The sequence below is a fragment of the Podarcis tiliguerta genome (genome assembly GCF_965153285.1).
Source record: "Podarcis tiliguerta genome assembly, chromosome: 18".
Classification (NCBI taxonomy): Eukaryota; Metazoa; Chordata; class Lepidosauria; order Squamata; family Lacertidae; genus Podarcis; species Podarcis tiliguerta.
In genome coordinates this window covers 6160373-6186740 of record NC_139551.1, presented here as the reverse complement: position 1 = coordinate 6186740, position 26368 = coordinate 6160373, and the positions used below count along the sequence as shown (strand labels likewise).

The 26368-nt window shown below is 44.4% G+C and overlaps 1 protein-coding gene and 2 long non-coding RNA genes across 3 annotated transcripts in view; 2 read left to right on the top strand and 1 right to left on the bottom strand.

Moving 5' to 3' along the window:
• The window catches only part of LOC310668693, a 197633-nt gene extending 177422 nt beyond the window's left edge, over positions 1–20211 (top strand). Inside the window, exon 2 of the long non-coding RNA XR_014506801.1 lies at positions 20073–20211. This is a non-coding gene — a long non-coding RNA (uncharacterized lncRNA). The remainder of the gene's footprint in view (positions 1–20072) is intronic.
• LOC310668508 (nicotinamide riboside kinase 2-like) lies at positions 2302–18840 on the bottom strand. The gene is made up of 8 exons (XM_083421880.1): positions 18649–18840; positions 13759–13849; positions 9090–9138; positions 8689–8860; positions 6742–6813; positions 5422–5528; positions 2771–2856; positions 2302–2665 (listed from the first exon to the last, which is right to left on the bottom strand). Exons 1-7 carry the CDS (start codon positions 18672–18674, stop codon positions 2771–2773), a joined length of 603 nt encoding a protein of 200 aa, XP_083278006.1. The 5' UTR covers positions 18675–18840; the 3' UTR covers positions 2302–2665.
• Positions 20212–22243: 2032 nt separating the features above from the next.
• Positions 22244–25247, top strand: LOC310668665. Its single transcript, XR_014506771.1, has 2 exons — positions 22244–22409; positions 24422–25247. It is a non-coding gene; the product is annotated as an uncharacterized lncRNA (long non-coding RNA).
• The last annotated feature ends 1121 nt before the right edge of the window (positions 25248–26368 follow it).

Below are 26368 nucleotides of genomic sequence, written 5' to 3'. Positions count from 1 at the left end.
ACCCTCCAATGCTTCTCCAACAAAAACAGGGGCATCCTACCATACCCTCCAACGTTTCTCCGATGACAATAGAGATGCCCTAAGGGAAAGTGAAGGGACGCGGGTGGCGCTGTGGGTAAAACCTCAGTGCCTAGGACTTGCTGATCGCAAGGTCGGCAGTCCGAATCCCCACGACAGGGTGAGCTCCCGTTGCTCGGTCCCTGCTCCTGCCAACCTAGCAGTTCGAAAGCACACCAGTGCAAGTAGATAAATAGGTACCACTCCGGCGGGAAGGTAAACGGCGTTTCCGTGTGCGGCGCTGGCTCGCCAGATGCCGCTTAGTCACGCTGGCCACGTGACCCGGAAGTGTCTCCGGACAGCGTTGGCTCCCGGCCTCTTGAGCGAGATGAGCACGCAACCCTAGAGTCAGACACAACTGGCCCGTACGGGCAGGGGTACCTTTACCTTTAAGGGAAAGTGGGATCAAATGAGAAACCGGGACAGCTTCTGTAAATCCAGGGCTGTCCTTGGAAAACAGGGACACTCGGAAGGTCCGGAAGAGAACACAAGAGGAGTGCGTGGAGACACAGAAAATGGGAAGGGGACTTAAACATATCTCACGCCATTGTGAGAGCCAGCGCGGTGTAGTGGTTAAGAGCGGTAGTCTCGTAATCTGGTGAACCGGGTTCGCTTCCCCGCTCCTCCACATGCAGCTGCTGGGTGACCTTGGGCCAGTCACACTTCTCTGAAGCCTCTCAGCCTCACTCACCTCACAGAGTGTTTGTTGTGGGGGAGGAAGGGAAAGGAGAATGTGAGCCGCTTTGAGACTCCTGAAGGGGAGTGATAAAGCGGGATATCAAATCCAAACTCTTCTTCTTCTTCTTCATGGGATAACCGCAGCTCAGGGACTGGGAAAACGGAAAGGGGCGCTTACTGCGAATTTCTGTTTGGCAAACATAGTTTGCATTCAGGATACCCAGATTCAATCGCTATCTGTGTTGTTATAACCAGGAAGAGGTAGCAGCCAACTGATGGGGTCTTTTGCCAGATTCTGAACCCCTCAGTCTTGGCAGGTCTGGTTTTAAAGGGAACATAAGATGAAGCTGCCTTCTACTCAGTCGTGAGTTCTTAACCTGAAGCCCTATTTCTGGGTTAGCGGAGTCTGTAACCTGAAGCGTATGTAACTCGAAGTACCACTGTACAGTGGTGCCCCGCAAGACGAATGCCTCGCAAGACGGAAAACCTGCTAGACGAAAGGGTTTTCCATTTTGGAGGTGATTCGCAGGACGAATTTCCCTATGGGCTTGCTTTGCAAGACGAAAATGTCTTGCGATTCCTGGGGTTATTTTTTTGCTCCCCACCCCCTTTTTCTAAGGCACTAAGCTGCTAATAGCCTTTTAGCAGCTAATCCGCTAATCCCTTAAACCTTTAATAGCCGCTAATAGCCGCTAAACCGCTAATAGCGCTAATCCGCTAATGGGGTTGTTTCGCAAGACGAAAAAACCGCTACATGAAGAGACTCGCGGAACAGATTCTTTTCGTCTTGCGAGGCACCACTGTATTCAGGTTTGCCTGCACTTACTGGCAGCAGTTCTCCAGGGTCTCAGGGAGACCCCTAGACAGCATCTTAAAAAGTAGAGACCTTGCCGACAAAGGTCCGTATAGTTAAAGCCATGGCTTTCCCAGTAGTGATGTATGGAAGTGAGAGCTGGACCATAAAGAAGGCTGATCGCCGAAGAATGGATGCTTTTGAATTCTAGTGCTGGAGGAGACTCTTGAGAGTCCCATGGACTGCAAGAAGATCAAACCTCTCCATCCTGAAGAAAATTAGCCCCGAGTGCTCACTGGAAGGACAGATCCTGAAGCTGAGGCTCCGATACTTTGGCCACCTCAGGAGAAGAGAAGGCGCCCTGGAAAAGACCCTGGTGTTGGGAAAGATGGAGGGCACAAGGAGAAGGGGATGACAGAGGACGAGATGGTGGGACAGTGTTCTCGAAGCCACCAGCATGAGTTTGACCAAACTGCTGGAGGCAGTGGAAGACAGGAGGGCCTGGCGTGCTCTGGTCCATGCAGTCACGAAGAGTCGGACACGACTAAACAACAAAATTCTATATATTATTTGTAAAACCAAATAAAAATTATTTTTCAAAAAAAGGAACAAAGGTGGGTTGCTTTGCTCAGGTTTGTCTACACTGCGGCTCTCTAAGATTTTAGGCAATTGTTGTCCCTAGTCCTTCTAGAGATGACAAAGGTTGAATCTGGTAGCCTTCTGTGAATTTTTGTCCTGCGTTGACGATGTTCAGTAAAGCAAAACGAGAGACCAAACGTTCAAATGTTTCTTTATTGAGTATGGCGTGTGTTCTTGCACAAGCAGTTAAACAGAAGCTTATTACTGACACAAAGCTACGTACGTAAAACCAGTGGTATTTTACAGACTTCCATTATAAAAATGCGTTTTTAAAACATACACGTTTAAGCCAATGGAATATAAAATAATAAGTAAATAAAAAACAACTGCCTGTGGTTGAGTTGTCAATAAACTACCTTATTTTTTCAATTATATACATAAAGTTATTTTCCAAAGGGTAGTGCTAAGGAAGGCATGTTCACTAAACATGTTTCAGTAAATATCCAAAATAGTATTTACATCAGATTTGTACACAGATCTTTCAGCTTCCCACAGATCCTGAAAAGCAAACATAAGGCAATTAATACCCAAAGTATTATGAGGAAGATACAAAGAGCGAGGTAGAAAATAACCTCCTCCCCTTTCACCCAGGAGCATATTCACCTATGAGTGATTCAAAAGCTTGTTCTGTATTTCTTTAAAAACTTCCATGTAAAGATCGTCTCTGGACTTCAGCCCATCCAGATAAACTGAAAAGAAGAACAGACAGTTGTGAATTTCACATGCGGGGGTGCCAGTAAATAAATCAACGCGACAGTTTTGCATGGACACGGGTGGCGCTGTGGGTTAAACCACAGAGCCGAGGACTTGCCGATCAGAAGGTTGGCGGTTCGAATCAACGTGACGGGGTGAGCTCCCGTTGCTCGGTCCCTGCTCCTGCCAACCTAGCAGTTCGAAAGCACGTCAAAGTGCAAGTAGATAAATAGGTACCATTCCGGCGGGAAGGTAAACGGCGTTTCCGTGCGCTGCTCTGGTTCGCCAGAAGCGGCTTAGTCATGCTGGCTAAATGACCCGGAAGCTGTATGCTGCCTCCCTTGGCCAACAAAGCGAGATGAGCGCCGCAACCCCAGAATCGACCATGACTAGACCTAATAGTCAGGGGTCCCTTTACCTTAAGAGATCTAACCCGCTAGAGTCAGGCTCGCAAAATGTATAACGCTGCAATCTTGCCAAGCAAGCAGGTATGATCGATTGAATCCAGTGAGCCTTACTTGCTTATTCACCAGACTCTCGCTCTTGCCAAAATAAAGAGCTGAACACACCACTGCCCTGCTGGCTCAGTGGATTTTTGGCAGCAAGCAGGCGGTAATTTGAGTGAGGAGGTAGACTCAATGAGGGAGAAGGATCCCCGCAAATCTGGAACTGGCACAAGTGCTTATAAAAAGGGCGGCTCATACATTGGCTTAAAATGTATATAAGAAGTGCAGTGTAAGCGATGGAAGTCAATCGATGAAATTTTATTATTGAGATATTTGTAGAATAAATTTGGAAGAAATCCTTCCAATTTTTCTTCTGATTTTTTCTTTTTTCTTTTCTTCCTTTTTTGTTCTTCTCTATATATGTGTGCTTATCTGAAAAATATATGTATGTATTTGTATGTATTTTGTAATAATTATGTTAAATAAAATTTAATAAATAATAATAATAATAAAAAATTTTTTTAAAAAGGGCAGCTCAACGGTGCAGTATTGTCAGAAATGATATTTACTTATTCAAAGTACTATCTGGTTGGTTCTTAGGTCTAACACCCTCACAAGGTGACAAAGGAGACAGAGGTGATTTTTTAAAATCTATAATCAAATTTAAAAAATAAAATAATTAAGAGATATTAGCAAGCATACAAAATAAGCAACCCTGAAATTACTGGCTGAGAGGATTTGATTGTTTAACTATTTTTAACAATATTACTGGTGCGTTCAAAATGCCTTTGGGGAGAAGGGCAGGATATAAACTGAAGAGACGATTGAGAAAACTAAAAGGAACAATTTCATTACCTAGCTCAGGAGTGGGAAACCTCTAGCCCTCCGGATGGGCTGTACACACTTCTGGCTAGAAAACATGGCTCCGGGTAGTTCTACACTTACCCTGCATTTTCTAGGCATGGATCCAAGCGGTTTTGCTTTGGCCCAGCCACTCCCCCCCCCCCAGAACACACTCTCTTCCGTGCTAAATCGGAACAAAAAGCAATCCATGGGAAAACTGGCTGCCTTTTGTTCCGATTCAGCACTAAAGCACAGCTTTTCCCAGGGGAAAGTGGAGGTGTGGATAAGCCCCATGCTGGACTACAAATCCCATTAAGTCTTGACCGTTGGCTATTTCTGGGGTTGGTGGGATGTTTAGGAACAATGAGAGGGCCAAACATTCCCCACCCAGGTCTTTCCAAACTGCAGCATATTTAGTGTGTCGGCCGCAGCGTGTAGGTATGTCGCGTGAACGCCCCCTGTGCTCCTCCCAGGGCTGGAAAGGGGTTAGTTTGACCTCTGGTTTGCTAGTAAAACTGAATCGCCGTGTTTTTCGCTCTATAAGACGCACCAGACCACAAGACGCACCTAGTTTTTGGAGGAGGAAAAGAAGGGGGAAAATATTCTGAATCTCAGAAGCCAGATCAGCAAGAGGGATCGCTGCGCAGTGAAAGTGATAGCTGCGCAGCCTGCGTTCGCTCCATAAGACGCACACACATTTCCCCTTACTTTTTAGGAGGGAAAAAGTGAGTCTTACAGAGCAAAAAAAAAATAATACGGTACTTTGTCATGAAACAATGCATGTCTTAAAAATGGTGCCACCAATGTGAGAGGCTGGGACGCGGGTGGCGCTGTGGGTAAAAGCCTCAGCGCCTAGGGCTTGCCGATCGAAAGGTCGGCGGTTCGAATCCCCGCAGCGGGGTGTGCTCCCGTCCTTCGGTCCCAGCGCCTGCCAACCTAACAGTTCGAAAGCACTCCCGGGTGCAAGTAGATAAATAGGGACCGCTTACTAGCGGCAAGGTAAATGGCGTTTCCGTGAGCGGCTCTGGCTCGCCAGAGCAGTGATATCACGCTGGCCACGTGACCTGGAAGTGTCTCCGGACAGCGCTGGCCCCCGGCCTCTTAAGTGAGATGGGCGCACAACCCTAGAGTCTGTCAAGACTGGCCCGTACGGGCAGGGGTACCTTTACCTTTTAATGTGAGAGGATTGGAAAGCCCTGCTCTAAGCACACAACATTTTTTTAAAAATTATCACACGCGAACACTTGCACAACACTCCAAGTTGTCCCTTACCAACATCCACTTCGTTCGCCTCCATTTCCTTCCTGTGCTTAAGATACATGGGCCATACGTGGCCATCAAAGAGACCGGGGGGGTCTGGTACTGTGTATTTACGTGTACTGCAAACAGAAAAGGAATTTGTTAATCTATACCAGGGGTAGGCAACCTAAGGCCCGTGGGCCGGAGGCGGCCCAATCGCCTTCTCAATCCGGCCCGCGGACGGTCCGGGAATCAGCGTGTTTTTACATGAGTAGAATGTGTCCTTTTATTTAAAATGCATCTCTGGGTTATTTGTGGGGCATAGAAATTCGTTCATCCCCCCGCCAAATATAGTCCAGCCCCCCACATGGTCTGAGGGACGATGGACCGGCTCACAGATGGAGCCTCGAAGAGTCAGACACGACTAATGGACTAAACAACAAATGAATTCCCACATCAGGTTTGTACAGCAGTGTCGGTAAGCACTTCTGTGCCATCAGCAATTACTAGGGTTAGATGGTTTCTCTCAATTTCTCATTTCCCCCCAGTCTTCAGTTCTTGGATTATTATTTTTTAAGCCCTCATGAAAATTCACCAGCATTTTAGTGTTGATTTCTTCTAATCTACGTATTTTTGTATGCAGTTATGTCTAACCTGAGGGACATGGGTGGCGCTGTGGGTTAAACCACAGAGCCTAGGACTTGCCGATCAGAAGATCGGCGGTTCGAATCCCCACAACGGGGTGAGCTCCCGTTGCTCGGTCACAGCTCCTGCCAACCTAGCAGTTCGAAAGCACGTCAGAGTGCAAGTAGATAAGTAGGTACCACTCTGGCGGGAAGGTAAACGGCGTTTCCATGCGCTGCTCTGGTTCGCCAGAAGCGGCTTAGTCCTGCTGGCCACATGACCCGGAAGCTGTACGCCGGCTCCCTCGGCCAATAAAGCGAGATGAGTGCCGCAACCCCAGTCGGCCACGACTGGACCTAACAGTCAGGGGTCCCTTTACCTTTAGCTTTACGTCTAACCTATATAATTTTGCAAGACGATTTCCCTTCATGTAATGTGGGTTTTTTGTGTGTATTATTTGCCCTAGCACATGTATTTTTGTATACAGTACAAAAATCTGGAGAACTGAACTGCAAAATTCAGAGACGTGTGACTGAATCATAGAATCAGAGGTGGAAAGGACCATGAGAGGGTTATCTTGTCCAATCCTCTGCAATGCAGGAATCTTTTAGCTTGACGTGGAGCTCAGAAGTTTCCCAATTCTGCAACTTGCAATTGTGTCATAGGAATGAGGCGAATACCACATGAAATTTCAGCGTCGCAATATTAAAGTCGAGGAGCCGTTCTTACCTCCTCCTCAACTTGCATTCGCTGTATGGGACTGCTAGATAATAGCGTTTGTCAAACAAGTCAATCAGTGGCCTGCAGGTGAGAAAAATTAAGGTTGGAAATTACTTGAGAAATGATCTTTCCTAAAACCACATGGTTGCACAAAGTCATACTGTTGTTTGTGATGAATAATAGTACTGCGGGAAGGGCAGGGGTTGTTGTTTTTGTTTGTTATTATGTTGTGTATTTTTGCGTTTTCGTATTGTAAACCACCTTGCGATCTTCGGATGGTGGTGTTGAAATTTAATAAATAATAAAATCATTATAATCACCACCAACGATTTCTAGGGTCTCTCGCAACAGGGACCCAGAGTGGCTGGGAAAACCCAGCCAGATGGGCAGGGTATAAATAATAAATTATTATTATTATTATTATTATTATTATTATTATTATTATTATTGACTGGCAGAGACAATCAAGTGTTATACAGAGAGCAGGTGAAATGTTTGCAGATGAAGCTCTTATTCAAAGCCCAGCACCAGGGGTCAATAGGGCAGGCGCAACCAAATGCATACTTTAAAGTGGACGCGGGTGGCGCTGTGGTCTAAACCACAGAGTCTAGGGTTTGCTGATCAGAAGGTCGGTGGTTCGAATCCCCGTAACGGGGTGAGCTCCCGTTGCTCGGTCCCAGCTCCTGCCAACCTAGCAGTTCAAAAGCACGCCAGTGCAAGTAGATAAATAGGTACCACTCCAGCGGGAAGGTAAACGGCATTTCTGTGCGCTGCTCTGGTTTCACCAGAAGCGGCTTAGTCATGCTGGCCACATGACCCAGAAAAACTGTCTGAGGACAAAAGCCGGCTCCCTCGGCCTGTAAAGCGAGATGAGCGCCGCAACCTCAGAGTCGTCCGCGACTGGACTTAACTGTCAGGGGTCCTTTATCTTTACCTTTTTTTTACTATAAAAAAAGGAAAGGTGGGGTGCCTTTGAAGGTAACCCAGAAACTGCAATTAATCGAGAATGCGGCAGTTAGACTGGGGACTGGGAGTGGCCGCCGGGACCACATAACACCAGTCCTGAGAGATCTGCATTGGCTCCCAGTACGTTTCCGAGCACAATTCAAAGTGTTGGTGCTGAGCTTTAAAGCCCTAAATGGCCCAGTAAACCTGAAGGAGCGTCTCCACCCCCATCGTTCAGCCCGGACACGGAGGTCCAGCTCCGAGGGCCTTCTGGCTGTTCCCTCATTGCGAGAAGTGAGGTTACAGGGAACCAGACAGAGGGCCTTCTCGGTAGTGGCGCCCACCCTGTGGAACACCCTCCCTTCAGATGTGAAGGAAATAAGCAGCTATCCTATCTTTAAAAGACATCTGAAGGCAGCCCTGTTTAGGGAAGTTTTTAGTATTTAATGCTGTACTGTTTTTAACATTTGATTGGGAGCCGCCCAGAGTGGCTGGGGAGACTCAGCCAGATGGGCGGGGTATAAATAAATTATTATTATTATTATTATTATTATTATTATTATTATTATTATTACAGTGGTGCCTCGCAAGACGAAAAGAATCCGTTCCGCGAGTCTCTTCGTCTTGCGGTTTTTTTCGTCTTGCGAAGCAAGCCCATTAGCGGATTAGCGCTATTAGCGGTTTAGCGGCTATTAAAGGCTTAAGGGATTAGCGGATTAGCTGCTAAAAGGCTATTAGCGGTTTAGATCAGCTGATAAGAGGCTTAGATCAGCTGTTCAGCGGCTTAGCGAACAGCTGTTAAGCGGCTTAGGGGCTTGGGAAAAAGGGGGGGAGGGGAAAAAAACCCCAGGAATCGCAAGACATTTTCGTCTTGCGAAGCTAGCCCATAGAGAAATTTGTCCTGCGAAGCACCTCCAAAACGGAAAACCCTTTCGTCTAGCGGGTTTTCCGTCTTGCGAGGCATTCGTCTTGCGGGGCAACACTGTATTATTATTATTATTATTATATTACCTGTAGTTGTAAAGCAGGAAACCTTCAACAATCAGTATATGGGTATCGTCAGAACTGGGCTGCTTTGATTCACAGGAAACACTCACTCCATGAGATCGTGCAAACTTCACGGGATTCTCGATCCATGCCTGAACAGTGCTCACCATCGCGTCCATATCCAATGAAGCCAAAACTAGGTGGGAAATATATATATATGCACACAAACGCGCAGAAAAGTCAGTAAGGAAATAAAGACGAAAAACTCAAGAGTGTGAAAGTGTATAAATTAAACGTGTATTTATAGAATGGTGCAGGTTTTACTGTTAAGTCTTTATTTAATAATATTATAGTGATAAAAATAAAATATATATATACTTAGGAAAATATACATTACTGCATCCTATAGCGAGCACCGCTCTTACCATCCCATTGTTTAAATCCGTCTTCCCCGACTTGTATTTGATCTTGTGGCTGAAATATAGTGACCAATAAAACATTGCTGCGATCGCAGGGTGATCAGCTTTATCTATGATCCGATCACAACCTGGACACTACTGCAAAATACACACACACAACGGAGGCAAAGTGCTGACTTAGCAAAAAACAGCTGTGCTGCAGAACAAACGACAATGCCAACACAACCCCCAGCCCCGCCAATCCACCCTAGTCCCAAGCTAGCTGCTCTCCATTTCTTGCTATTTTTTCTCCATTTGCCCAGTGGCGTAGCGTGGGTTGTCAGCACCCGGGGCAAGGCAAGTAATTTGCGCCCCCTAACCCGTGGATTTGCGCCCCCTAACCCTAACCCCCAGATGTTGCACCCAGTGCGGCCGGCCCCCCCCCTGCACATCCCACGCTACGCCACTGCATTTGCCTCGCCTACATGAGGACACCTGGGGTCACCCGCTGAACAGCAGGTGAGTTGATAGATAAGGGCTGATTATGGTTGGAGGGGCAGTGCCCCATTTTGCGCTGATTCAGGGGTGGAGAACGTCGGACCCTCCAGTTGTTTAGCATCCCCAAACAACCACAGACAGCATGGCCAAGAGTCAAGGCTGGTGGGGGTTGTAGCCGAAGAACAGGCACCCCAAACCGTCGGCCCTCCAGATGTTTAGGACTACAATTCCCATCATCCCTGACCACTGGTCCTGTTAGCTAGGGATCGTGGGAGTTGTAGGCCAAAACATATGGAGGGCCGCAGGTTGGGGGTGCCTGCCAAAGAACATCTAAGGAGGTCAAATGTCCCCCACTCCTGCCGTATTGCACCGGCCACACAGACATTTGCAGTGATTTGTGCACACAAGCATGTTTCAGTGTCCTATATGCACCAGGTAAGGTACACACATGTACACACAGACCCGGCACAGATATGAAACTGCTTGTTCTCGCATATCTGAACTGGGATTCTGGGGGGGAAACTTGGGAATAAATAATCATGTGGTGCATGCAGTGTAGAGAGGAAATGGAGTGGGAAAGATGGGGGGAGACTTTCTAAACTCTGTAGCAAATTAATTTTGCCAGGTTAAGCTACATTTTTGAAATAAAACAATACCCCCGAAGAAGTACACAGGTGGAAATTGTATTTTTTAACAGCTGAGTTGTGTGTGTGTGTGACTGCAATTCAAGTTCTACAAAATTAAATGAATGCTGGAAGGGCATTTCTAAGGAGCAGTAATAATTTTGGTTAAAGGAAATGACAACACACGTTATGTACTGAAGTTCTCACCCTGGGCCAGCAGGGGGATACTGTAGATAGTTATGCAAATAAGGGATCGAAAGTGACGTTCAGCGATTGGATAGTTTTAGAAAATTGTTACAGTTACGTTGTACTGGAGCTCTATATAAGCAGGCTGGCTGAACCCTTCAGTTCAGTTCTGTTCTGGCCTGTGAATAAACAAGAGCTGTTTGAAGAATCGCTGTGTTGTCTGATATGTTCACCCACAACTTAACGACACAAATGATTTGGGCTTAATGTAACTTGCTTAGAGTAGGCATACACAAGAACATATATCCGTGTTCCTAGCTCAGTGCAGTCTCCAGGATTTCAGGCAAGGATATGCCACAAATCAAATCTGGGACCTTTTGCTGTACCAATGAGTTTCGGCTTTCACAAAAGGGGAAAAAATAAGGCTACAGAGGGCATAAAGTACATTTCTCTGGCGGTGGAAGGGGGACCCCCCCCCCCAAAAAAAGCATATTTCTTTTAATTAGCTACAATGGCTAATTTGGGGTGGGGTGTTAAACTAATTTTCTGCAGAGGGGAGAACTGTCCTCTGGGGTCACTTAAAGCTCCAATGCTGGCCTGCTCTTCAGAATCAAATATTTTGTGATGGAAGATGAAATCTTGCACAATATACAAGAGAACAGCTGCAACAGAAAAGCAGTTCTGCTGGGTTTTTTAATCAAAGCATATGCCTGTTTGTCCGTATACATGTGTAGATACCCGGAGGGTACTTGGTTTATATAGCTGGCAGGTGAAAAACCGGAGGCAGTCCTTTTAGGTATAATCACAAACGATATTCCGGACAGAGGAAAATATTCCTTTATGCAACGGCAGCTGCCAGGATGCTTATAGCAAAAAATTGGAAAGGGAGAAAAATTCCACCAAGGAAAGAATGGCAAATTAAATTTTGTGAATATATAAATCTGGCAAGACTCACAGCATTCATAAGGGGACAATCGGACCAGAAATTATTAAAAGAATGGGGATGTGCTAAAGAATATATGAAAAAACACTGTTCTGGAGTAAGCATATCGGTATGTAATGAACGATGTTTTGCAGGGTTAAAGAAAAAGATAAATGGTGTAAAAAAAGTATAAAGTTAGACGTAATCTACATTAGACACAACAATTTAGTAAGAGTAAAAATTTTGAGGTCTTAGAACAAAGGAAGGAAGTCAATATGTATGTAATATATGTACCGTATTTTTCGCTCTGTAAGACGCACCAGACCACAAGACGCACCTAGTTTTTGGAGGAGGAAAACAAGAAAAAAAATATTCTGAATCTCAGAAGCCAGAACAGCAAGAGGGATTGCTGTGCGGTGAAAGCAGCAATCCCTCTTGCTGTTCCGGCTTCTGGGATAGCTGCGCAGCCTGCATTCACTCCATAAGACGCACACACATTTCCCCTTACTTTTTAGGAGGGAAAAAGTGAGTCTAACAGAGCAAAAAATATGGTATGTAATGACTAGATTAGACTGAAGATATGGTTTTATTTGTAGATGTGTGCTTTTTCTTTTGGTTTTTTGTGTTCTGTTTTTCTTTCTTGTTTGTATAGTATTATTTTGGATTCAATGTTTGTAATTTTGCATTGAAAATTATATATATATATATATATGGCTGGCAGGTAGCTACTTATTAAAATGTGCAATATTGGTTTTGGCGTTTGGGGAAAACATTGGGGGGGGGGGTCCCCTCAGTGAGAAGACTGGTTTGACCCTTGTAGTTGACCCTTGTAGTTGACCCTACAATTCTGCGATTCTGTGGCTGGTATTTTCCTTGAACCCATCCTTATCCATTCCTGGCTCATCACTATCAATCATATGGAATAGCTGGGTGCATTCTACAGTTCACATCCCACCCCAATTCACACAGGGTGGTGGGGAGACTCAATCCACCCGTTTGGCCCCACGTGACCCGAGTGCGAATCCATGCCCCCAAGAACACAACTTTGCGACACGAGGAGTTTCTAGAAAGACACCTTCACGCTATACAAGAATCGCGGGTATTGCAGTTTACTCCTTGCAGATCTACATTTCTACCCTTCCGGTTCCAGCACTCTCAACAATCTTCAGAGACTAGGATTATTTGGGGTGGGGGACACACCTTATGAACTTTCAATGTATGGCAACCGTCCTAGACAGTTTAAAAAATGGAAAACCACTGTTGGTTGCATATCCCATGGACCAGCCCATCGCCACGTAACGCATTTGAACCACCACAATATATTCACAATAGAAAGATTAAAACGAATGAAATACAGTCGTTGGATCCGGAACGCCCTGGGACTCAGACGTTTTGGTTCCCAAACGCCGCAAACCCATAAGTGATTGTTCCGGTTTGCGAACGTTCTTTCGGAACCTGAACCGACGGAGCTTCCGATTGGCTGCAGGAGCAGCCAATAAGAAGCCACGGTTCGGTTTCCGAACATTCCGGAAGTCGAACCGACTTTCGGAACGGATTCTGCTCGGCTTTCAAGGTGCGACTGTGGTTTCAATGGGTATACAAGAAGTGGGGGATTTTAGCCAGCGGTTATCCCAAAAACAAGGGTGCAATTGCTATCCCAGGTTATCCAACCTGGAGTAAAAACAGAACAAAAATGGCTATGATCCTAACCTATTTGAGAAGGAATCACCCTTGGATTCAGCAGAACTTGCTTCTGAGTAGACACAGTTAAGAACTGCGCTGCAGGCAGTCACCTCCATACAGTGGCGTAGCGTGGGTTGTCAGCACCCGGGGCAAGGCAAGTAATTTGCGCCCCCTAACCCGTGAGCCAGGTAGGGGCAGAGAGCTGCAAGTGCGAGCGCCCCGCCCCAGATGTTGCGCCCGGTGCGGCCGGCCCCCCTTGCACCCCCCACGCTACGCCACTGCCTCCATACCATGCAGTTAAGGGCACGGTTCCCCTGCAAAGAATCGTGGGAACTGTAGTTTCCTTCTCCCAGTTATCCTTGCCGGTCACAAGCTAGTTCCCAGTTTTCTTGGGGGGGGGGGGGAGCCATGCATTTAAATGCACGGTGTTTTTGTGCATATATCGTATTTTCCCGTGTGTATTTTTTGAGCCCAAAATTAAGAAATAATTAATTGCAACATTCCGTGTATAAGACGACCCCCAAGTTTAAACTTTGGGGGGAAATAATACACGGGAAAATACAGTATATACAAGCCCTAAAGTTGTGGCCCGGACCAAAAATAATGAGCATCTATGCTTTTAAGGTTTTAATGCCCTCCCCGGACAAATTGGGTTTGTTTTTTTTTAAAGACAGAGCAATGCTTACCAGTTTTAGTTGTTGCACTATGCATTAAATCACATCAAATATGTCTTTGTTTGTTTGGAAAAATCAACGTTAAACCAAAGGGGGAGGGTGATGCTTACCTTGAAGAAGTCATCTTGATGGACAACGCAACAGTTTGGGAGCGCTTGGATAAGTCGTTTGGTCAAAGTGGTTTTGCCACCATTGGTCACCCTAGATTAAGAAAATTGAAGCAGAATTGGGGTGGGGACAATGTCGGAATGGTCAACGCAGCAAGAATGCAAATTCAATGAGCATAGGAAGCCTTTGAGCCATTATTATTATTATTATTATTATTATTATTATTAATACCCCGCCCTCCGCAGCCAAGGCTGGGCTCAGGGCGGATAACAAGCAATAATAAAAACAAGTTGAATGAAAACAACTTAAAAACAAAATTAAAATTCAACATTAAAATATTGAAACATGTGCATATATAGTATTTTTCCGTGTATGAGACGCCCCCCATGCATAAGACGACCCCTATTTTTTGAGCCCCAAATTAAGAAATAATTAATTGCAAGGTTCCGACAGAGCAATGCTTACCGGTTTTAGTTGTTGCACTATGCATTCAATCACATCAAATTGTTTGTTTGTTTGAAAAAAACAACATTAAACCTAAGCACTTCCATTCCATTGAAAAAGACAAGGTTCTAATGTAAAAATTTGGCTGCGTTTAGAATGGCCTCGTGAATGGAAAAGGGGAAACATACATATATTCATATCTATGTATTAAGATGAAAATAATACAGATAAAATATGAAATGTGAAAGGGAGTGTTGTGAGAGGGATGGAAGTCTAATATTGCAATTTTTTTGTAAATTAGTGTTTATTGTATTGAAATATTATACTTTTCTTTATTCTTTTACTGCCTACTTTTCTTTGCAATTTTCCTTCTTTTTCTTCTTTATCCCCCCCCCCCCCCTTATATTATTCTTTATGTATGGTTTGGTACTGATGTATTTACTTTGCAATAATTTTTTATAAAAAGGGACTACCGGTATTTTTACACAAATTAACCTCTCAATGGAAGAGAGAAACTCTTCTTCTTCTTTTTTTAAAGACATTTACTCAGGAGTAATACATACAGAAGAAGTACCAACATTGAAAGATTGGCTATATAATTTTTTTGAAATGATTGAATTAGCAAAAATGACGGCAACAATTAGAATACAATCTAATCAAAATCTCAAACAGGAATGGAAATGTCTAGAAGAATACATGACCAAAAGATGCTCCAACAAGAATTTATTGATATGTATAGACTGATTTCACAAAATTAAGCTGAGCTAAGCTGATATATAAGATGTTTAATTATTAAGATACAAAATTACAACCTCAATCATAAAGTTACAAAGTAATAACAAAGAAGTCATGCACAGCTGGAGGCAAGAAATACGAAATAGATAAACGTTGGTACATAATGAAATGTGAAAATGTGAATTTAGGAATATAATGCATATGTATCAATATGTAAAAATTTCATGTATGTATTGCAACATTAGTAATAAATAAAGTGCAAAAAAAGGGGGGGGAAGGATCAGAGAAATTCTTTTTTTTTTAAAGGCATTTACTCAGGAGTAAGCCCCACTGCAGTGAGCGGGGTTTACTCCCATGTAAAACAATACAGTATTATTATTGTTATTATTTTTCCCGCCTCTTTCTTGCAGTCTTTTCCAAGGGGGGCGGAGCCTCAAGAAGTGGCGTGTTCGAAGCTCGTTCCCCTATTGGCTGGCGCGGCTCCCGCCACTATTAACGGACTTCGGTTCAGGGCGCGCGCGGGGCGGAGGTTATAAAAGCTTCCCCGCCTCGTCGGTTAATTAATATGGCGGGCGGCTGGGCGGGAGAAGGCGGGAAGAAGCAGAGATGTCTATATAGCTGCTTCAAAGAAAATGATTTCTAGCTCCCCCCCCCCTCATTTATTTCCTTTTTCATTGTTTACTAAATACTGTATAAATACGGATTGCTAAATAAAACAGAAGAAAAGAAATATGTGTCTTTTTATTTAAAAAAATAACCACCTGTCAGCTGCCTCTGTACATAGCTGCCAACGTTTTCCCTTTTTTTAGGGAAATTCCCTTTATTCCGAATAGGATTCCTCTCAAGAAAAGGGAAAAGTTGACAGCTATGTACAATGCAGCAATCTCCCTCCTCGCAGGGCTGTTGCAAGGATAAAAACAGCGGGGTGGGAGACGAGATATAAAATAGCATGATTATTATGATTATTTTAATGGCTTTGCATAAGGCTTAAAGGTGCTTCCAGGAAGGTTTTTCATCTGACAGGTGCTTGCTTTCCTAATTTACCAGATTCCCCCCAGAAAGGATAAAATCTGGACTGAATTAGGGATTTTGGCATGATACTAATGATACTAATGGGGAGTGGGACGAACTTGCAGGCAGGAAGGTGCACCAATTCCACATTAAATGTCAAAATGTGGATTATTGCAGGGCGTGTGTGTGCTTTTTTAAAAAAATACACAGCCATTTCCTTCTGTTTCAAAGCCAAGCCCAAAATGCTTTCAGAGTCTGCAGGACCCTCTTTGCCCAACCATAGGTTGAGCTTTCTTAAACCCATTATTACTGGGCAATGCCTATTAAATAATAATAATAATAATAATAATAATAATAATAATAATAATAATATACCGCCCTATACCCGGCGGTCTCAGGGCAGTTCACGGAAAAGATCAACATAAAAACCACAATATATAACAATAATAATAATAATAATAATAATAATAATATACTGCCCTATACCCAGTGGTCTCAGGGTGGTTCACAGAAAAGATCAACATAAAAACTACAATATATATAATCAAAATAAAAACAACAACCCAATAACATGCTGGATCTTTTATAGCATGGTATTACTTCAATTTGAGTTCACCGGGAGCTTCCTTTTAATTCACAGCGTTAATTTTAGGAGGGTGGGTGGGCAAAAAATAAAATAAAGAGCAGCCATGAGTCGCTTGCCTCCAGGATCTTACAAAAGAGTTGGTTTTTTTCGTGAGGGTAGCAAACCCACCGCCAGATCTTAAGTTATTATAATTTATTATAATAATAAATTCTTGTTATTATGGGAGCCGGCTAGGATGGGAACCATCTTGAGGGGAGGGGAGCCAAAAAAAAGCAGGATATCTGGACACCAGCGGCTTACTCTGGAGTAAATGGATAGGGAGCTGTAGCCTCTTGCAGTTATAAAGGCAAAAAGCAGAGGTCTCTGCCCCAAGCAGTTTACAATCAGGAATACTGAGAGTTCATAACGCCAGGAAAAATTGGCACAAACCCAAAATTGCTTTCCCCCCCTCCAGCCCTGTAGAATATTTTCTTTCTAATCTCTCACTTTAGGTTTCTCATTAAGTTTCCTCATTAGACTCAGGTTGTTTGTTTGAAAAAATCTAATTTCAATTAGATTTTGATCATAATCATTGGTGCATTTTAAACACAAATATACCGTTTTAATTCTATCTGTGCATAGTGTTATTTGTTATGACTGGCTTTTCCCCATGTTTTTAGACACTTCTCGTTTTTGCTTTTAAAAAATAAATAAATCTGTAAGCCGCCTTGAGTCCCATCGGGGAAAAGGCAAGATATAAATAACATTATTAGTATGTTCCATAAATGTCCAGTGGACATCCTTGATGGGAGAAAAATCTTTTTCTACCTCATTTTTTTTTAAATGTAATTTTCTCCCACTAAGTAGACCCACTAAGCCTGTTTATATCCTTTAATTTCAACGTGAATACAGGACTCCCAGTATAAATATCACTGGGTATAAGAGAATATACAGAGGAATAGCTGTCAACTTTTCCCTTTTCTTGAAAAAGGGGAAACGTCAGCAGCTATGGCATTGTAGCGGGTTGGACTGGATGACCCTCGGGGTCCCAAATCTGCAATTCTGGGATTCTTAAGGTTTGCCAGAGTGGAGGGGATTTGAAAGCGGCTCCTCCTACATCCCATAGGCTTCAGCTACCTCAAAGCTCGTGTTGGCCGAATGCACCCCAATTAATACAAAGCGTTACTTCTCAATCATGCGCCGTAATAAGGTTATTGGCATAAAAAATAGGGCACCATATATCATTACTATGCTTGCTCTGCAAGGTTTTCTAAATGCTGTTAACGAAAGTATTAGGGTTGCAGGCACTGCCTGGATTTTTGCCTATTAATGGAGGTGGTGGGAATTAATATCTCAGTGTCTCCGCCAGGCTCCAGATCTATCCAAAATACTCACGCGAAAGCAAATTTAGGGAAGGACGTAGACAGATGTCTCCCCGCAATTTCATTCCACGCATTGCAACAGGAATTCTTTCAATAGTTTTCTTCCTTTTCCTGCAGGTTACACCAGGCTCCCTCTCCCTCTATTACATTATTACATCTCCCATTATTAAAAGCGATGCTTTGGGGTTTTATGAAACAGTAGGATAAAAGTTAAAGTGATGCCTTTTAATTGGCTATTCAACTATTCTACTATTTACGAAACAGTAGAATAAAAGTTAAAGTGATGCCTTTTAACTGGCTATTTTTGTATTGATATGGGGCTACCTGTTTAGCCCATTTTAGTGTTGGCTAAGTTTTAAAAATCTTTTTCGATGTTTTAACTGCGTATTGATAAATGTTCCTTTTGCTGACTGACGGTCGAATAAAAAGGTTGATTGATTGAATTGGCTATTCAAGATTCCCTCTTTTAGGCTTCCAAATCCCATTTTTAGGCCACGGTTAGTTGACTCCTCATCTCATTATTTCATACATAAACGCTGAGAAAGAACGGGTAATCCTTTTGAAAACATCACTACATCTGTCCAAACTACATTTTTAAAAATTATTATTACAGAGCCTGGAGGTTTTCATGGGCTTTTTTTTGAGCCTAACTTCTGTTTACAAACTTGGCTTTTGTCCAAGGCGTAAAGCACATTGGCGCATTTCGAAGCATGCAAAAGTACAAAATGCAACGAGGGATGCCGCAACAACCTTACCCTCCAATTCCTATGATGTACTTCATCTTCTTCCTGTTTGTTTGCTTATTCCTTCTTCTTGAGGCGGGAATGTAGAAAACGAATGGAGGAAAAGCACTGGAGGCCTCCTTCCCTAAATCCTGTGCTCTGCTCTGCTCAGCTATTTCATTCAGGAAAAAAAGGCGTGTGTGCCTGTTATTTATACAGCACTGCAGCAGTGGCCTCTCCCCTTTCCTCCCCCCCTTCCCCTCCCCAGCCCATGCGGCTGGTGGAAAAGCACAAATATCTCTCCAGAGCACAAGGGGCGCACAGTTCAGGCAATGCGCAGAAGTCATGCGCACTCGCCTTGCACCTGTTAGGCACTTTTCACATCTCCACGCTCACTTCTCACTTGCCCCTTTTGCTTTGTTATAAATAGCTTCTGGTGGCTGCCTTAGCTTTGCCTAAAATTAGTAACGGGAACACAGAGATGTCACCTTTTCTTTTCTCCTTTTAGGATTCTGTGGCAGAATTCCCTAGAAGCACAGCAGTGTTTTTCCTCCCTGATTTTGGTTCCTCTTGTTTCATTTTTGTCAGTTAATGTTGATTTGGGATTGGTGGCTACTTTGATTTGGGTATAACTATAAACTGTTTATTGTTGCTGCTGTTACTGCTTTTCACTTATTTATTGGTTTATATGTTGCTTGTATGGGATATATTGTTTCTTTAATGTTTGATGCTTTGTTGCGTTTTATATGTTGTAAGCCGCCCAGAGTGGCTAGGGAAACCCAGCCAGATGGACAGGATATAAATTTAAAATTATTATTATTATTACTCCTCCTAAATACTCGGAAGAGGCTTGCTTATTAATTAATTAATTATCTAATCCATGTAGGCCTTTAATCATAGGTCTTATTTATTTAAATCTTCTTTTTAACAATATTTTTATTAAGTTTTCAACAACAAAAAACACTCAACAACAAATACAGTACCAACCACAAACAAAGAAAGTTGTACACAAAATCAATGTCAAATCCATAGAATGGGATTCTCCGAACCCTGTGACTTCCCTCCTCACCTCACCCCTGGTTCCTTAAATTTTCTTTTTAACTGCATATCATTTCTGCTCCAAATTATTATTTTTTGCCTCAGATTTCCTTTACTACAGTATTTCTAAAATTGCAAGTGATTTTTAAAATCCAGCCAGTGTATTAACCTGTTTACAATACTTTTGCAAATACATAATCAACATTTCCTATTCTTTTTAAAATTTCTTGTCATCTTGATTTCTAAGCTTTCCAGTTAATTTCGCCATTTCAGCATAGTCCCTTAACTTGGTTTATTTATACAGCGGTACCTCGGTTTATGAACTTAATCTGTTCCGGAAGTCCGTTCTTAAACCAAAGCGTTCTTAAACCAAGGTGTGCTTTTCCATAGCAGCGGGGGACTCAATTTACACTCAACAGGAAGCAGAACATGTTCTGCTTCCAAGGCAAAGTTCACAAACCAAAACACCTACTTCCGGGTTTGCAGCATTCTTAATTCATGTTGTTCATAAACTAAGCTGTTCTTAAACCAAGGTACCACTGTATCTTCAATCTATATCCTGCCCTCTTCCTCCCAGAGCAGCAAACACATCAATAATTATGTGTGTGTGTGTGTGTGTGTGTGTGTATATTCTCAAAACAGATATAGACATTCTTAAAAACAGTTGCCCCGAGTGTCAGGAACAGCTATCAAATGCCTGGGTAAAAAAAGGAATGTTCTTAAATTTCTCATGGGAGCCAGTAATCAAGGAGCCACATGCATCTCACAAGGAAGGGCGTTCCACAAATGAGAATCTGAAACAGCTGAAGGCCCAAACATTTGCACATTTTCTCTAAAGGTCTGTGTGCGAGGCTGCTAAGCGATTTACTGGCCCAGTGCAAAGCAAACCAAGCTTGGTTGGCGCAACGCGGAAGATTCAACGCCGTACCCACAACCCTGCTAGCTGGTGCCACTTGGGGCGGAAGCAGAAAACTGCCAATTTCCGGCCTTCGAAGCAACAAACTGGTGCAGGTAGCTTAGGCCCCCGCTCCCTTGGGGACCCCCCAAAAAATTTAAAGGAAAAGAACACCCGGATGTACATTTCCAAAACATAAGATAAAAAACGAATAAAATAAAGCCTACAAGCAGCAACAGTGTTTTGTGTTGTGTAGGCTCCTGTGATGCAAGTCTTGAGCCTGCCTGCTAGCCTGCTCCCTGGTTTGCTCATTTCTATATATAGGGTGCCTACATTCTGCTATTTATAATTATTAGTAAAGGTAAGGTACCCCTGCCCATACGGGCCAGTTGTGTCCGACTCTAGGGTTGTGCGCTCATCTCACTTAAGAGGCCGGGAGCCAGCGCTGTCCGGAGACACTTCCGGGTCACGTGGCCAGCGTGACGAAGCTGCTCTGGCGAGCCAGCACCAGCGCAGCACACGGAAACGCCGTTTACCTTCCCGCTGTAAAGCGGTACCTATTTATCTACTTGCACTTAGGCGTGCTTTCGAACTGCTAGGTGGGCAGGAGCTGGGACCGAAAGACGGGAGCTCACCCCGCCGCAGGGATTCGAACCGCCAACCACCTTATATATAATTATTAGTAGTTTGCATCATATATTGACACCTGTTATTATTTCATGTTATTGTAAGTTTCTAGAGACTAGGTTATTAGTGTTTGTAAATTGTGTTTCTAATGGAACTTTTGTTATTGCCAAATGCCAATGTGTTTGCATTATTAAGTTTATTATTAAGAGCTTAATAATTTGTTTCACTATTAATATACTGCTCCTTAACTGTATTTCAGTTCAACAATTCCTTTGATAAAATACTTATTTTGTTATGTGCAAATGGCTTTAGATACCCATTAGGTCCGTAAATGTCCATATAGCATATATTCAACATAACCAAACAGCGACAATTTCTTGTTGACAAAGGACAGCTGGACATATAAAGGGCCCCATTACCTTCAGTAGCTTAGGGCCTCATTAGACCTAAATCTGGCCCTGGGTGCAGCAGAGGGAATCCGATTCGGGGCCCCCATGAGGAAACAGGTGGCTTTGGGTGAAGCCGATTTATCACCTTTTCCCATTCTGCCTCCATGACAGCCTATTTTGAAACCTTGTGAATGCATTTGGCACTAATGCTTGGTAGTTTTTGGTCTTGCTTTTGAATTCTGGTGCTGGAGGAGACTCTTGAGGATCCCATGGACTGCAAGAAGATCCAACCTCTCCATTCTGAAGGAAATCAGCCCCGAGTGCTCACTGGAAGGACAGATCCTGAAGCTGAGGCTCCAAGACTTTGGCCATCTCATGAGAAGAGAAGACTCCCTGGAAAAGACCCTGACGTTGGGAAAGATGGAGGGCGCAAGGAGAAGGGGACGACAGAGGACGAGATGGTGGGACAGTGTTCTCGAAGCTACCAGCATGAGTTTGACCAAGCTGCGGGAGGCAGTGGAAGACAGGAGGGCCTGGCATGCTCTGGTCCAGGGGGTCACGAAGAGTTAGATACGACTAAACGACTCAACAACAACTATTTGCTCTGCTTCTGGCAGGTTTAGCAGGAAAGCAGAGCTCCTTGTGAGGTATGGCAGCGCCCAGCGGAAGAAGACCTCTGCCAGAGCCAAACATTCTCCAGCAGCACAGATCAGGGCTTTGGATTGCTCTGTAATTGCCTAAATAATTGCCATAAAATTATTTCTATTTAAACAGATACGTTCCAAGATCCATCGCACAGCCCCTAGCATACTGCAATCAAGTTGCCTCTCTCTTTATTCCTCACGGTATGTGAATGCCACATCATTTTTATTAGAATTGTAGAATTGGAAAGGGACCCCGAGAGTAATCTAGTCCATCCCTTTTGCAATGCAGTCATCTTTTGCCCCTTGTGGGGCTCAAACCCACAACCCTGAAATGAAGTCTCATGCGCTCTCTACCTACAGAGCTATCCCAGGTTCCAGTAACAGATTATAATTACATGATAGTGATGGGGCACCAGGTGATATTGGACTTCCAGCTCCCATTAGCTTCAGCCAGCATGGCCAATGATCAGGAATGATGGGATTTGTAGTCTAAGAAGAGCTAGAGAGCTCCATGCGTGTTCTCCAGCTCTGTACTAGAGAGCCAGTATGGCTGGTGCAAATCTCACCCGTTCATGTTGTTGTTGTTGTTGTTGTTAATGTCACTAGTAAGCCAGTGTGGTGTAGTGGTTAAGAGCGGTAGACTCCTAATCTGGGGAACCGGGTTTGCGTCTCCGCTCCTCCACATGCAGCTGCTGGGTGACCTTGGGCCAGTCACACTTCTTTGAAGTCTCTCAGCCCCACTCACCTCACAGAGTGTTTGTTGTGGGGGAGGAAGGGAAAGGAGAATGTTAGCCGCTTTGAGACTCCTTAAAGGGAGTGAAAGGCGGGATATCAAATCCAAACTCTTCTATTAAATAGCAAGGCATTTGGCTATTCTTCAGACTCCGGTGAGCCCCTTTTCCGAGTTAGACGGTGCCTTGGCCCTGGCTCCATGTGATCCATACCACCATGAGTTTATAACTGGGGGAGGCCACAGGGGCTGGGGTCAAAAGTGTATAAACAAAGTACGTGGTACCTTGGTTCTCAAACTCAATCCGCCCCAGAGGTCCATTCCAAAACCAAAGCGTTCCAAAGCCAAGGTGTGCTTTCCCGTAGAAAGTAATGCAAAATGGTTTGATCCGTTCCAGACTTCTTCTTTTTTTAAAAAAACAACAACCCTAAAACAGCAATTTAACATGAATTTTACTCTCTAACGAGACCATTGATCCATAAAACGAAAGCAATAAACAATGTACAGTGGACCCTCCGGATACGGATTTAATTCATTCAGGGGGTCCGTGCGCACCCTGGAAATTTCGTAAGCAGAGGTGCTTCTTCTACATGCGCAGCGCGCTTCTGCACATGTGCGCACAGCGAAACCCAGAAGAATACACTTCTGGGTTTGCCCCATTTGCAACCCGAAAGTTATGTTCCCCAAGGGTCCGCTGTATTGCAATCAAACAGTAGCTGAATTGGGTTCCACAAAGTCACAAAAACAAGAGAGTCACAAAAACGCAAAACACCGTATTTTTCGCACCATAGGACGCACCGGACAATAGGACGCACTTTGTTTTAGAGGGGGAGAACAAGAAAAAAAAATTCTCCCCCTCTCTGCCCAGCGCCCCTTCAGCGAAGCGGCAGGAGGCGCTGCGCAGAGAGGGGGAGAACTTTCCCCCTCTTGTTTTCCCGCTCTAAAACAAGGTGCCATTTAAGGTGCGTTCAGGCGGCTACCTTGGAAGCCTGGAGAGCGAGAGGGGTCGGTGTGCACTGACCCCTCTTGCTCTCCAGGCTTCAGGTTCCTTTCGACCTGCTCTTTGGGGCTGGTGGGGGGAAGCCCACCACCAGCCCCAAAGAGCAGGTCGGGGAGCAGCGGAAAGGCACAGCAGAGAGGCTCCTGCCATAGCCGCGTGTCACCTCTCCGGCTGGGAGAGGGTCGTGGGGCTATGGCGTCTTCGCTCCATAGGACACACACACATTTCCCCTTGAAGGGGAAAAAGTGCGTCCTATAGAGCGAAAAATACGGTAAATAGCAAAAACAGACCTCAGCGTAACACTCAAAACGGAAGTGTGGCACTCAAAACGGAGCATGTTCGGCTTCTGAAAGAAGTATGCAAACCGGAACACTTCCAGGTTTGCAGTGTTTAGTTTCCAAGTTTTTTGAGTAGCAAGCCGTTTGAGAACCAAGGTACCGCTGTATATTACGGGGATGGAACCTGCAACCTTGGCATCATCAGCACCGTGCTCTAACCAACTGAGCCACCCTGCGCTATTATGGTGTCAATAATATATTGCAGCAGCCAGCTACGATAAAACAGCTGTATGGAGCGGCCACGGCTCTGCTCCTTCCCACCCCAGCTTGGAAAGAAATATTGGCCCATTTTTCATCGGTGCTTGTGGAAAACACAGCAATGAGCGCCCAGAGATCTCACCAAGGACGTCTTGTCTCTTTCCACCTGCACATTTGGCGTTTCTCATAAAAGCAGCCGCTTAATCCTCTTTCGGTTGCACACCGTACACTTATAAGTCATAGTTTAGTTACAGTGGTATGCGGCAAAGTTTATCCGGCACACTCGCCCGTCACGTTCCTCGGAGTCAGGAGGTTCGTATGAGTGAGGAAGTCACTGCCAAGAACAAATGACATTCCCTCCTGCTAGTGCTCACCCACATTTCTGGGCTCACCATCTAGGGCAGAAACTAAATGTGACAGGAGGTCAGCTAAAACACTTCAAATAACTTTCTTTAAAAACAACAACAAGGCGTTGTAGAAAGCCTCCATTATCTCTGGGTGGGTCTGCGAAAGACGCCTGTCTCTCAGATGACGAGGACTGAAGTTCAGAAGAGCACATGTTGCATCTCTGACATCGCTAGTTAGAGGTGAGCAAGACTCTCCCGTCTGCTGCCAGCCTGAGAAAAAGGGACAAATGGTTTGCGTTCTCCCTGCTCCCAGTCACTATTCTAGGTTGCTGGAATTTTTCGTTGCATCTTGCCTGCCTGGTTTTGGTAAAGGCTGTTCCGAAAACTCCTGCTACCTAGGAAAGTACGGCAGATCTTTTTTTAAAACAGCAACAACCATTTTTAGGACTTTAAATACAACAGACATCTTTCTTGTTGAAGACTCAGCGTTTTTAATGAAATATCCACAGGTTTTCTTGGCTTCAAAGCAAGAAAAATGACCGCCGTTAACAGCAAACTGTATTTCCTAGAGTTAAATCACCTAAATACGGAACACATTAGGACAGGGGCGGAGGACTTAATTTGTCCTCGCAGTTTTACAAGAATGTTTTCGGACGGCGGAGCTCCACTTTTAAACACAGGGGAATTGTAGGTGTGTGCTGTTTTGTGCCCGGTCTTGATGACGGGAAAATTCACTTTGATAATGGCATGCTCTAGTACAAGGAATATACAAAAAAAAACCCCGCACATGTATTTACATTTGTAAATGTCGAACATTGATTTTTTCTCTCTCTCCTCTGACATATACATCACACCTGTAAGCAAAAGTCTTTGAGGCAAGAGCAGTGGCGTAGCGTGGGGGGTGCAGGGGGGGCCGGCCGCACCGGGCGCAACATCTGGGGGGGGCGCGCTCGCACTCGCAGCTCTCTGCCCCTACCTGGCTCACTCACTCTCTCTCACTGCAGTGCTGGCTGTGCGAATCCGATCCGAGCTGCCGGGTCGCATCCCACTGTGGAGGGGAGGGTGCCAGGTGTGCGGTGTGGTGTGGAGAGAGAGCGAGGGACTATCTGGGGGAGGGACAGTGCAGCGGGGGGGGGGGCGCAAATTACTTGCCTTGCCCCGGGTTAGGGGGCACAAATTACTTGCCTTGCCCCGGGTGCTGACAACCCACGCTACGCCACTGGGCAAGAGGAAGGAATGAGAGGTTCGGAATTGTACTGAGGTATGCTCTAAAATAGTACACCATTTTCCATTTTATTGGTACAGCAGCAGAAATCTACCTCTCAGGGTTGCTGTGAAGAAGAAGGTGAGAGAAGCGGGGAACTACACATGCTGATTTTTGCCCTTTGGAAGAAAGGTGGTTTGCAAATGGATGAATGGAAAGAAATAGATTGCAGAGCTTTCTGCCAAGGAGGGGGGCATCAAACAACATTATGAAATCCTAGCATTTATATATCAGTTTTGGATTTCGACCTTTGCAAATCGGTTAACACTGTCGCAATCTCACC

Bases quoted from the DNA above. Each gene is read 5' to 3' on its own strand.
- LOC310668508 (XM_083421880.1), bottom strand. From the start codon at position 18,674: ATGAAGTACATCATAGGAATTGGAGG. The intron at 9,139-13,758 runs GTAAGCATCACC...ACTATATTTCAG, and splicing joins ATCAAGATGACTTCTTCAAG to CCACAAGATCAAATACAAGT. The intron at 2,857-5,421 runs GTAAGGGACAAC...TCTTCTTTTCAG, and splicing joins GGCGAACGAAGTGGATGTTG to TTTATCTGGATGGGCTGAAG.